Source organism: Chanodichthys erythropterus, chromosome 10 (genome assembly GCF_024489055.1).
Source record: "Chanodichthys erythropterus isolate Z2021 chromosome 10, ASM2448905v1, whole genome shotgun sequence".
Lineage (NCBI taxonomy): Eukaryota > Metazoa > Chordata > Actinopteri > Cypriniformes > Xenocyprididae > Chanodichthys > Chanodichthys erythropterus.
The window spans coordinates 379,228-392,124 of NC_090230.1; the positions used below are offsets into that span (position 1 = coordinate 379,228).

A 12,897-nucleotide genomic window follows, 5' to 3' on the forward strand; every position below is an offset into this window, starting at 1 on the left:
GGCTGTTAGAGTGGGCTCAGTCACCTCCTCCATTATAGTTACCAACACCGGAGTCCCCCAGGGGTGTGTGCTCCGTGGTGTGTGTTTGTACTCTGTATACAAACGATTGTACTAGCTCATCTTCTGTCACTACATATTTTAAATATTCAGACGACACTGACATTCTGGCCTTACTCACAGACAATAACTCCATTACTGCTAACCATCAGTCGGTCACTCACTTTACCAAGTGTTGCTCCGAAAATAGTCTGGAGCTGAATGTGGATAAGACCAAGGAGTTAATAATTTACACCCACCCACATATCCTGGATCTGGCCCCCATCATCATACATGACAAAAAAGTGGAACGTGTCAATCATTTTAAATATCTCAGACTCACATTAGATAATAAACTCAACTTTGAACTAGGGCTGTGTGATTAATCGAAATCGTAATAAAATCGCGATTTGAGCATGCGCGATTTCTAAATCGCTTTATAGCTCAATTTTTTCCGCGCTCCCGGACCCAACCTCCGAACCAATCAGAATGCAGCGCGCCTATATTGAGTGTGAGAACAGAACAGACCGGGCATAACGACAGATATTCAACAGAAACAGGGAAGATGAGTTCAGGACAGGATAAGGACTTGGTGCCCAAAAAAAATCAACATCTGTGGTGTGGGATTACTTTTGATACAGAAGAGATGACTTATCACAGAGCCAGGTAATTTGCAAGACCTGTCAATCTGTCATTGCGGCTAAACAGGGTAACACAACAAATCTATTTCTATCTATCTAACACCTGAGGCAGCGCCACAAAGAGTTTTATGACCAGTGCATGGCAAAAAAATCCCTGGACACGAACCAAAGTACATCCCAAACTCATTCGGAACAAAACTCGATAATGCAGGCATTTGCGAGCTGCATACCATACGACAGAAGTTCAAAAAGGCATAAAGAAATAACCGAAGCTGTCACGTATCATTTATGCAAAGATATGGTGCCAGCCAATATCGTCAGTAAAGACGGCTTCCAAAAAATGATACAGACCGTTGATAAGAGATATCAGCTGCCATCGCGAAGTTATTTTTCAAGAGTTGCCATCCCTGAGATGTATTCCAAATGCAAGGCCAGTGTTGAATCAGAGTTAAAACAAGTGAAATACTACGCAACTACTTCAGATATGTGGTCAATCAGAACATCGGAGCCTTACTTAAGTTTAATGGTGCACTTTATTAATGACTATTTCGAAATGAAAAGCCGATGCTTGCAAACGTCATATTTCCCTGAAGACCACACTGGAGAGAATCTGTCTCAAGGTTTGAGAGATGCTCTGGCTTCCTGGGGACTTTATAAAGGCTATATATATATATATATATATATATATATATATATATATATATATATATATATATATATATATATATATATATATATATATATATATATATATATATATATATATATATATATATAGCCTTTATAAAGTCCCCAGGAAGCCAGAGCATCTCTCAAACCCTGAGAAATCGTGAATAAAATCAAAATCGGAGAAAAAATAAAGAAATCTTGAAATCTTTTTTTGTCCATATCGCACAGCCCTACTTTGAACAACATGTCAGAGATATATATATAAACATTCCCAACAGAAATTCCATATTCTTCGCAAGCTTCATGCCCTTTCTGTCAACCCACATCGTCTGTTATTGTTGTACACTAGCATCATCCAACCCATCCTTCCCTACTGTTCCCCTTGTTACTTCAACATGCTTTCCATCACTAATAGAAATAAGCTCATTAAAGTCACATGCACAGCATCCAAAATTATCAGTTTATAAGTCCATTACGGATCTTCTTAACAGCAAAGCTGTTACACGCATGGCTCAGACAGTCAGTAGAGACTTGGACCACCCTCTTTCCACATTTACTTTTCTCTGCTGCCCTCAGGCGGCAGATACAGAACTTTAAGGTGGAGGCGGGCACGCTTCAGTAAAAGCTTTGTCCCTTCTGCCATTGCTGCTTTAAACAATTTGTAACCTGAACAGATCCTGCATGTGTTGTCTTTTTGTATATTGTTATTATTGTCCTTATTTCTGTGTATTGACAGAGTCTGTGAAAGCAAATTTCCCTTGGGGGACAATAAAGGGTCTATCTATCTATCTATCTATCTATCTATCTATCTATCTATCTATCTATCTATCTATCTATCTATCTATCTATCTATCTATCTAACTCTATAATACATTGCATAAACAAAGTTCACACAGCTAATATAACCCTCAAAATGGATCTTTACAAAGTGTTCGTCATGCAGCATATCCGATGGTATTTATTTGGATGTTTACCTTTGATTCTGAATGAGTTTGATAGTGCTCTGTGGCTAAAGCTAATGTTACACACTGTCTGAGAGATTTATAAAGACTGAAGTTGTGTTTATGAATTATACAGACTGCAAGTGTTTAATAATGAAAATAATGACGGCTCTTGTCTCCGTGAATACAGTAAGAAACAATGGTAACTTTAACAGTACATTAGCAACATGCTAACAAAACATTTAGAAAGACAGTTTACAAATATCACTAAAAATATCATGATATCATGGATCATGTCAGTTATTATTACTCCATCTGCCATTTTTCGCTGTTGTCCTTGCTTGCTTACCTGCATAAAGTCTGTTGATTCGGCTGTGCACAGCTCCAGGTGTTAATACTGGCTTGTCTAATGCCTTGAACATGGGCTGACATATGCAAAAGTCAGGGGCGTACATATTAATGATCCCGACTGTTGCATCACAGTCATTGTTATGTTGAGATTCGCCTGTTCTTCAGAGATCTTTTGCACAAATCAAGTTTACATAAGAAGGAGGAAACAATGGTGTTTGAGACTCACTGTTTATTTAACTATGCCAAGGTAAATTCAATTTTCAATTCTAGGGCACCTTTAATAGAAATGCTCATAAATGTGGTGTAAACATATGATATTTTATCAATATTTTTTAAATGTGAAGCCTTTGGATTTAAAAGCCTTAATATAGTTGTTTTGTGCATTCTTGTGATCGTAAATAAATGGAAGCAGCAGGTGCAACCGAATAGGTATGTTGTTCTCTTTTTATGTGAAATGGATTCAACATGATTGAACTCCTGACATAAATTAATAAATTACTGTTACTGTAACGTTTTTTATTGTAAAACATTGATCAAATATTGATGTTGGAATCTTAAGTCTTTAAGTAAAGACCAAATGTTCACTTCTGTCATGCTCATTTTGCAATCTAGCAAGTTTTCATTCAGCTGGTGAAATGGTGAGGTTGTGTGGAGGTGTATTAAGGGCGGCTTTTAGGGAAGTGCTGCGGGGCTGCTGGCCCAACAGAGGTTATGCAACTTTTTTGGCCTCAGTGTTTGAGGTCTGAGGCTATTGGCCCAGCACACCATGTTATTAGCCCAGGCTCGTACTGAACCAACAGTGGAAAGAATAGGTTCAACAACAAAACAATCAAACATGTTTATGAAATACACTGCTCAAAAAAAAAAAAAAAAAAATTAAGGGAACACTCAATCATCACAGTATAATTAAGCTTAAAAATTAAACAGTCAATTAAACTTCAGGGATATCAATCTGTCCACTTAGGAAGCATAAGTGATTGTGAATCAGTTTCACCTGCTTTGGTGCAAATAAAAAGTTATCACCTGGACTATAAGACATGCTTTTTGGGGAGTTAAATAATGGCACAAATACTAGTAAATTGACTAGCGTAAACCTTAGTAAATTACACTGTGTGATATTTAAAAACTCTCCACCCATAAATTTTCCATTTGAAAGGGAAACTCCTACAAATGCAATAAGGTCAGTTGCAAAATAACTGTCCATGCCTTTTCAGCACAATTAAGATTCTGATTGGTCAATAGCTGTGTCTTATTCACGATAAAACATGGCTATGACTGCTTCACCCAACGGTTTTATGTATCACTGCACAACCACCCATTATTTGCTTTAATATTTGTATATACATATATATGGAATAACCGTTTTAAAAATGCAATAAGCTCTGTGAAACCATGGTTTACAGTGAATTTATAACAGCTAAGGGTGTTTTTGAAATGACGCGGAGCAACGCCTCTTAGCTGTAAACCACAGTTTCTTGGTGCTTATTGCTTTATTTCACTAGCTACTCACTAGAACCACCAGGAATATTTCCCAACTAAACTCTGATTGTCTTGCTCATTACTGGTACCATCAATAGCTCTTCTGGACTCATCAGTCACCAAAACAACAAACTACTTTCATTTCACAAAACAGCTAGCACCACTGCCTGACCATAAACATAATAAATAACTAAAACTACTAAATATTTAGGATGCATTGGTTTATTTTAGCTTATATTGTTCTCTTACCAGTTTCTGGGTGAGGCCTGGTGGGACCCAGTCATAGGTGACTGTGCTAAATGTTGGGTCTTTACGGGAGACCACTGGGTTGGTGACAATCATGCGGTTGCGTTTATAGACCCTCATGCCGTCTCCTCCCTTAACCTTAGCTGTGAGATGGGCATAGTGGGACTCTTCCAGCAATCTTCCCACCTTGCGGTCGTCTTCGCTGTCGGAGCTAGACACATGCTCCTCCTGACTGCAGTGGCACTGTACGCAAGCTTTTCTGAAAAAAAATCAAGATTAGATTATAGTTTATTAGGCACTGTACACTGTACTGGCCAAAGCTTATCAGTAGAGGTGGTGCCTCTTTAAATAACAAGCAAGCATGCAAATTTGAAATTATGTAGTGCTTTTCCAAACAAATTAATGCAGTTTAAAGTGCTTTACAGGCAAAAAAGAAACAATAGATACAACAGTGTGTATATATATATATATATATATAAGGGGTGCAGCGGTTCTCCACTTACGGTTCGGTACGCACTTGCACCGCGGTCCATATCGAATGACAACGCATCTATTGGTTAATATGGTTTGTTTAAAATAGCAACGTGGAAAACAGACAGACAGAGTTCATATAATGTATGTTTCAGTCGATGGATGCGCAAAACGTTATAACAACGATAATCAAAAAAGCGTGGACAAAACAGTCACTCTTTGTAAACTGTTAATTGCGAGTGCCGTCTGCTCTGATGTCCAGTCATTTACGCCGTCATCACCCGGGTGTTGATAGCACGCGAGCGCAGGTGACACCTGAACAGCACACGTTGCTATCTGTGTTTAAACTAAACTCATTTAAGCCTTGCTGATTTAAACCTTCAAGAACAAGACGCGAAAGAGACCTCGCTTGCGCTGTGAGAAGATTTGTGTGCACTCATCAGAAGCGCGCACACGCTTATTTCAGTCAGCGCGCAAATACTGAGTTCTCTTTCAAGTCTTGCGCTTCAGCGGCCAAATTCATTCAAAAATTATGTCAGCATGCCCGTCCTAGCAAGTATCCTAGCAAACATAGTCGGTTATGTCTTAAGTGAACGTATATTAGTCGAGAAAGACAGCGCATGTGTAAGAGTACTGGATCGTGCATGTCTTAAAGTGAAAAAAACTATTCTTGCTGCCTGTTTTTAATGTTAAATCGAACAACAAATAACAAAGAAATTACTCACTGCTCTTGACTGAATAGTTTTTGTAACTTCAATAATGATTAATCTTTATTTGTTTTATACGGTAAAGATAATATGCAGTGTTATTTTATATTTGATTACTTTATCCATTTTCTGTACCTGAAAACTACTCTTAGATACCTGAAAAACCTGAAAAGCACTGTTTATTTTATTTGAATATTTGCTTTATTGTACTTATTTGTGATGTTGCTTGTAGTTTGATTGTTTGTTCTTATTTTCTTTACTTTTATTTGACAGTAGTCCTATTTTCCCTAAAGCACTAGACTTGTGCCGATATTCGGTAATGCGATAAATCGCGATAATGAATATGCACGATATTGTAATCGCGGGCACTTCAGAATACCGTAAATAATAATTTATTACCAATTATTAATTTTTTATAAGGCAATTAAGAATACTTTACCCATCAATCGTTTAAAATGCACAACACCGCTGTATTCTGCGTCAAAAGGACACACGCTCAGATGTAAACAATCCCAACGTGCACGAGAAGCACATGGCGGAACCAGTGAAGGAGACGAGCTGAATGAAAGTGCGCGTTCACTCTCTGACAGCAGAGGGTGCTGATGGAACAGCAGCGTGCAGCGGTTACCACGGAAACCGTGCAAACAAAGTAACTGCGCTAGTGAAGTTTTTAAAATGCTTCAAACAGCCATTCATTTTTTTTGCAATCTCAGTGTTGTTCACTGTAGGGCCTCGCTCGACAGAACTTACCAATGACTTTATCAATGAACAACGTGATCTAACAAAGCTTCATTTGACAAAGGATTCATTTGCTGACCCCCAGAATCCCCAGGGGCACTGGATAGCTCCTAATTCCAGCTAGTCAGCATTAAGAGAAGTGGTAATGTGACTTAAGAACAGAGAATATCTGTTCCGAGGCCTTCCTGATCACATTAAATTTATAGATGCTTACAAAACCCTTTTGTATCAAACAAACAGAACAGGAAACACTAATTAAACGGACCTGAAAAGAACAACGGATCCACACAGACATCCTCCTGATTAGGAGTCCGTTTTGACCCGGTCACTTGTGACTCTGGTCGCTGTTCAATGACTCTATGTTTAAGGACTCAATCTTGAACCTCAAAAGGGACAATCATTTAAAGTATTAACTATATCCAGAATAACACTTGCTATGATGTGATTACTAACATGTTGGATTCAATGCATTATATGTTTGTATTCCCGTATGCATTTTCTTTCTCTTGTAATCATTGTTTTAATTAGGTCAGTCTAGTAATATGTGTGTAAGAAGTGTGTCATGTTTGAGTTCTAAATACAGAATTTATAATTCTCTGTAATTCTATGTGAATGAAACATTGAAATTCAGCATCTGGAAAATATTAAGAAACGTTATAAAGTTGTTAATAAAACAGGAGAATGTTCTGCAGATATCACGCGATGTGATCAATAGACAATAGACAAGGCGTGTCTAAGCTCCATATAGCAACGTTTCATTGGAGGATCGCATCTGAAGGAGGGAGCCAAATTGCTCCTTTAAACTATGCTGTCCGAACAAGCTAATGTCAGAAATCAGTCAAAAGTCGGTCGAAATGCTCGAAGTCATTGTCGAAGTTGAAGCCCAGTAGCTGAAGCACCGCTACTTTGACCACGGCTGAAAAGTCGTAGCCTGGTAATACCAGACTCTGCTACTTCACTTTGCTTCGTAGATAGAGTCTGGAATGGCATAATAGAGAAGTGTTTTCTCTCTCGCCAGGGGGCGCTTGTCTGAAGTTTAAAATCATTGGTTACCCGTAAGCCAATCACGTTTAGTTATGACGTATGTTATGTGCCTGTACAGCCGCATCGAAGCACAGACATCATGCATCGAACTCAAATCTATGATTGAACTTCCACTGTAAACCTGTTGTAAACACATGATAAAACAAATGTTTATCAAACACTCTTCTTGTTCTGGCTTCAGTTTGAAAAAGAGTTGAATGTTCTCCATAACAGAGCGAATTGCATCCCGTGTCTCGTTTCCCATTTCCGCGGTCGTTTCGGTTTTCGATTTCTCTAACCTACAATGTAAAACTCGGCGCTTAGCATCTACGTCACGGCTCTCAGCCCGCCCTCTGTTTGTTGATTGGCCCGGCTGTTTCCAGACCGGTGGTAAACAGAAAGCTCTGACGCTGTCTCAGACTGAGTACAGAAGCGAAATGAAATTGAGCGGAAGTAGGAAGTCTGACGTAGTCAGGCTAGAAAAGTCGCTTGGGTCATGCTGAAAAGAAGAAGTTGAGAAGATCCTTTATCGGGGCTGATTTTCCATCTAACAGTCGCCGACGTCATCCACGAGCCGCGCCGCTGACCATTCAACAGCCGTCACATCCAGACTCTAAAACACTCTGTGAAATATCTGACCAAAGTCTCCCAAGAAAAGAGCCGCTCAAGCCAGACGCTCAGAACAGCGCTTTGCACCAGCCAGCAACATCCTTCAAAGCTTCCGTGCAACCCACAAAGGGCTTTCCCGAGAAGACGTCACCTGAAAGACAGCCAATCCAAAACGGGATTCTGCTGTACACGAGTCACAGAACAACCCGATTACCTCAGCTGTCAGAGCAAACGCAGGTACAAGCAAACTTCTCTCTCTCTTGCTGGAAACTGGTGAGACTTTTGTGATATTCCTCAGGTTATGAGTTAAGTTAGCACTGAACTTGGGACTTTTCATAACTCATATCAACTCCGCGAATGTGTGTGCATGTATGTATGTGTGTGTGTGTGTGTGTGTGTTTAGCCTTAGTTTCTTGTAATCATTAGAAGTAGTCAATAAATCTTGTTTTGATTTTCACATATACAAGTTTCTTGTGCTGTGTGTCAAATTACTGCCTTAAATTTAAAAGATCAAGTTACCTCTTGCTTATAATAATATAATAATTACAATAATAAGAATAATAATCATAATAAAATATTGTTACTGTTGGCCACAGAATAATATTTAATCCAGAATTGGTAAAATACTCTAACCTCAATGTTCGCTGGACGAATAATTGATGAAGTGTTCTGAATCATTCACAGTGAATCATTTACAGTTGATTCAAATCTTATTCCCTGTAACAATTAAATTGAGCTAATAAATGACCTAAGGTCCTTACATATTAATGGTGGAGAAGATTCATGCAGTTTAATCTAATTTGTACACAAAACAAGTAACTTGTGTGATTGTATCTTTTCTATTGATCCGGAAGATAGATTAGAAACAGAAACAAGGCTTTTGATTGTCATAACAATGATTGCACATAAGGCGTGGTGGATGGATGAAATCTGAACTCGAGTTGTTTGTCTGTACGTTTTGTTGTTGTTGTTAAAACAGCAGTAAATTAATCTAAGATTGTCTGCCAAGACGAAAAGAAAGTCGCCTGAAAGCACACCAGGACAGAGTAGGCGTGTTCCTTGCTTTTGTTCCTTTTAAGGCCTTGTAGCTATAGTGGATAATATTGCGTGTTCCAATGTTATTTCAACTAAGCTAAAATCCCTGCATGGTTACATTAGAGAGTAGCTACCTAATGTGCCGCCTATATCCGCTCATTCGTGAGATGAGATATTAATACTCTAAACACTATGCGTGTCTGAGTTCGATTTGAATGGGATTATTTTGAAAATTCTTGATCAAGTATTTGTTGCTGTAAATCCTGCATGTTGTTGCTTGTCCAGAAACTGACACGAATGATTCAGATCGCCGAGATCTCAGTAACGTTACTATTATTAATTGCAGAAAAATCTGTGGATTAATGTGCCTCACCCTAACGTGTGGGGGTTGTTCAGCTCTGAAACATGGGAAGCTGAATGGTTCATTGTGAATGTGAACTGCGCTGTCAGTTCAATAATTAGTGTGCTTTTGTTGTTTATTATCTGTGTGCAAAGAGTATAGAACAAGTATATTCTTTGTTGTGCGTTACAGTCACCACGACAGTGACAGCTGTAACCCGGAAGCCCTAAGAAACCTTTTCCGGGATAACCTTTAAGTGCGCATGTGCAGTCTGCCAGCGCCATATTTAACTGTGTGTAAACCATAGACAGTAAAAGAAATGGACACAGTGACCCCATTGGAACTCAATTGAGACAAGTGAAGCCCATTTTTAGCCATTTTTAGCACTTCCGTTTCTGACGCGCAGACTCAAACTAAGCTTGATGACGTCAGCAACCTGTCTGACAGATGTAAATCTTCTAGTAGCTGTGCATGCAAACTGCCATCGTTAATCTTGCAGAGACGGCGATCTTGAGCGGGGAGCGGCGTGAGTGAGCAGGAGTAAGTATTGTGATTAATTAGTTTGTATAGTATTTTAAAATGTAACGCCAGTATGCCATATTAAGTTAATGCATACTATTGCCTGCGAGCTTCTCCTCCTGTCTGTACGGTAATTTCTCTACTGTGCGACAGAGAGTCGAGTGGTTTCTACGGGGCCATAATGTAACATAGAAGGTAATGGAGCCCTTTATACAGTAGAGAGAACATGACAAATGTTAAATTAATAAACCTGTTTTGTTAATCTCATTTGTTGAAGAGTTGTCTCTCTCCTAAATTTACTCTTGTCAGTTAAACACGGTTTTGTTTTATAATTAGCAATCGTCCGGATTATTTTAAAGACATTTCCTGTTATTTGTAACTGCTCTTATTGATTTTAATGACATCAGGGATTATGAATATTTGATTGGGAATTCTAATTCGATTTCAATCTTAATTGAAAATCAATTTCATAATCAATTGCAGTTTAGCTTTCATATGGTAGGGATATTTGTGGATTAATTTAATGGTAGTCCCTTACCAACATCTGTCACTTGTAAACATTAACTAATAATTATGGCTTTGAAATTTTGATTTCATTAGTCATTAATTAGGATTTGGGCTTCCCTAATTCAGATGATACTTGATTGATTAATTTGATTATAATTGCTCTCAATGTTTAATGCTGAACCCATTACAATTTTAATTCACAACTATAATTTCCAAATTTGAAATTATACTTTGAACTTTGATTTGTCCTGCTTGTTTGTTTTGTTTTGTTCTTTTCTTCAAGGTCTGTGTCAGTTTCGATCTCCCTCGCGGTGCAAAACATGTCTCGCACAACAGACCCTGTTGGACACTGGGAGGATCTGGAGACCTGGCTAAGTGTTGTAACGGACAGCATCCTACCTAAAGCCACTGAAACACTAAATCATCAGACACAGGACCAGCTGGATGACAACATAGCAAGCCTCATGAAACAAGACCCAAGCCAGAGCTACAGTCACAAAGAACTAGCCAAGATCACCGGCTCCTTAAGCCACACACTCATTGCCACCCTCAAACTGAGCGACAGGCAAGCCGCCCATCGCCAGCAGGAGCTGACACGTGCACAACGACGCATCAAACAGCTGGAGCTGGAGGCTCAGGAACGACAAGAAGGGCCTGATGAAGTGGAACAAGGCGCAAAAGAGGAGATCAACAGGCTAAAAGAGACCCTAGCAACTACTACGCAAGAAATGGAACGAGGCAGAGCAGACTACGCTGATCTCTCCGACAAGCTACAGTATGCAGAACAGCTACTGGTAAAAGAAAAGGCTGACTTCAGAGACAAGAACAGCCGAATTAAAGCTCTCGAAACTCACCTGAATGAGTCAAGAAATTATGTCAGCCGTCTAACACGTCAGCTTGACTACATCAAAGAAGAGTCCGACAGTATTAAAGAGGAACTCAAGCATGCATATGAATTGCGCTGTGAGCCGTCAAGAACACGTCGGACACCAACTTCACCTTTGCCAAGCAGGACCGGCTCCCCTGTTCCTAGACTGGCACATTATCAGAAGGGGGGAGTGCCAAAACAGTCACCAGCTCCCCACTAAACTAAAAGAACTTGCTCCAGCCAGACACAGATCATCTCATGGCTTGGACCTCAGAGACCTTGACAAGCTTGCTAGAAACATTGGCAAATTCACTCCAAATGTGCCAGGTAGCCCAAATGTTCAGAGTTATCTGCAAGATTGACTTCCATCTGGAAATGAGACCCAATGTCACTGACAAAGATAGACTTTATTTGCTCAGAGCCACATCCAGTTCTGAAGTGCGCAGCTTCCTGGACCGGCAGCCTGCCAACACAAAGACTGATTACCACCTGCTCCGAGAAGCTCTCATTAAAGAGTTCGCCGACCCTGAGTCAGAACAAGGACTAGTGGCTGCCCTGGAAACAAAACAAGGTCGTCATGAATCTCCTCAAGTCTTCTATAGCCGACTCAGGCTAGCGTACTTCGGGTCTCGCAACGAACAGAATATGGAGGAGAAATTGAACTTCACAACTCTCTTAAATAAAGCTTAGACTTTTGATGTTTCCAAACAGCACAGCAGTAATGACTTTATGAACTTCTTTACTTACAAGATTGACATTAGAGAGAAAATTATAACCACGCAACCGTCTACTACAGTGTCGCATTAGACAGTGCATTGTAGTGTGCCATTCATTTGTTGCTATAGGAGATGAAGAACTGCCTAAACTCCTTAAATCATCAAAATGACATGTATGTTAGACCCTATACCAACTAAGCTATTGAAAGAAATGCTTCCAGAGGACATAGATCCTCTTTTTAATATCATTAATTCATCTTTGTCACTAGGATACATACTGAAAACCTTTAAGCTGGCTATTATTAAACCTCTTTTTAAAAACCCACAACTTGATCCTAGAGAATGTCAATTACAAGCTCGATTGCTCCTGTCTGCCTCGCTGCTTTTGCCTCGCTGCTGGTGTTTGCGTCTCCGTATAGCTTTGTTTTCTCTTACTTTTATTGAATCTCTTACTTTTATTTATTGTTGCTTATATTCTTATTATTGCCTACCACATTAATCTGACGCTAGCCTGTAATCTTTGAATCTCAATCGCTGTTACAATGCGTTTGCATCTCGCTGTGGTAACTTGGATCAGTCTACAGTGGTAACTCGGATCACTCTACAACTACTGGCTAATGCTAATCGTAAATACTTTAAAATTATTATTCACGTCGGCACAAATGATGTTCGACTTCGCCAATTGGAGATCACTAAAATTAACATTAAAGAGGTGTGTGAACTCGCAAGTACAATGTCAGGAGAAGTAATTTGTTCTGGCCTTCTTCCTGTTCATAGGAGTGATGAGATAGTTAGCAGATTATCATCACTCAATGGCTGGCTGTCTAAGTGGTGTCCGCAGAATAATATAGGTTTCATAGACAATTGGAAAAGCTTTTGGGGCAGACCTGACCTGTTGAAAAGAGATGGTATTCATCCGTCCCGGGATGGTGCTGCTCTTCTCTCTTGTAATATGGCACATAGTCTCAGAACTAAAACATGACAAACTGGGGCCCAGGACA

General features: G+C 39.4%; 1 protein-coding gene across 2 annotated transcripts in view; it reads right to left on the reverse strand.

Moving 5' to 3' along the window:
- The window catches only part of lmcd1 (LIM and cysteine-rich domains 1), a 259,560-nt gene that overhangs the window by 206,506 nt on the left and 40,157 nt on the right, over positions 1-12,897 (reverse strand). For both annotated transcript variants that reach the window (XM_067395759.1, XM_067395758.1), the window contains one exon: positions 4,367-4,622. In XM_067395759.1, coding sequence (XP_067251860.1) covers positions 4,367-4,622 — 256 coding nt within the window. The remainder of the gene's footprint in view (positions 1-4,366; positions 4,623-12,897) is intronic.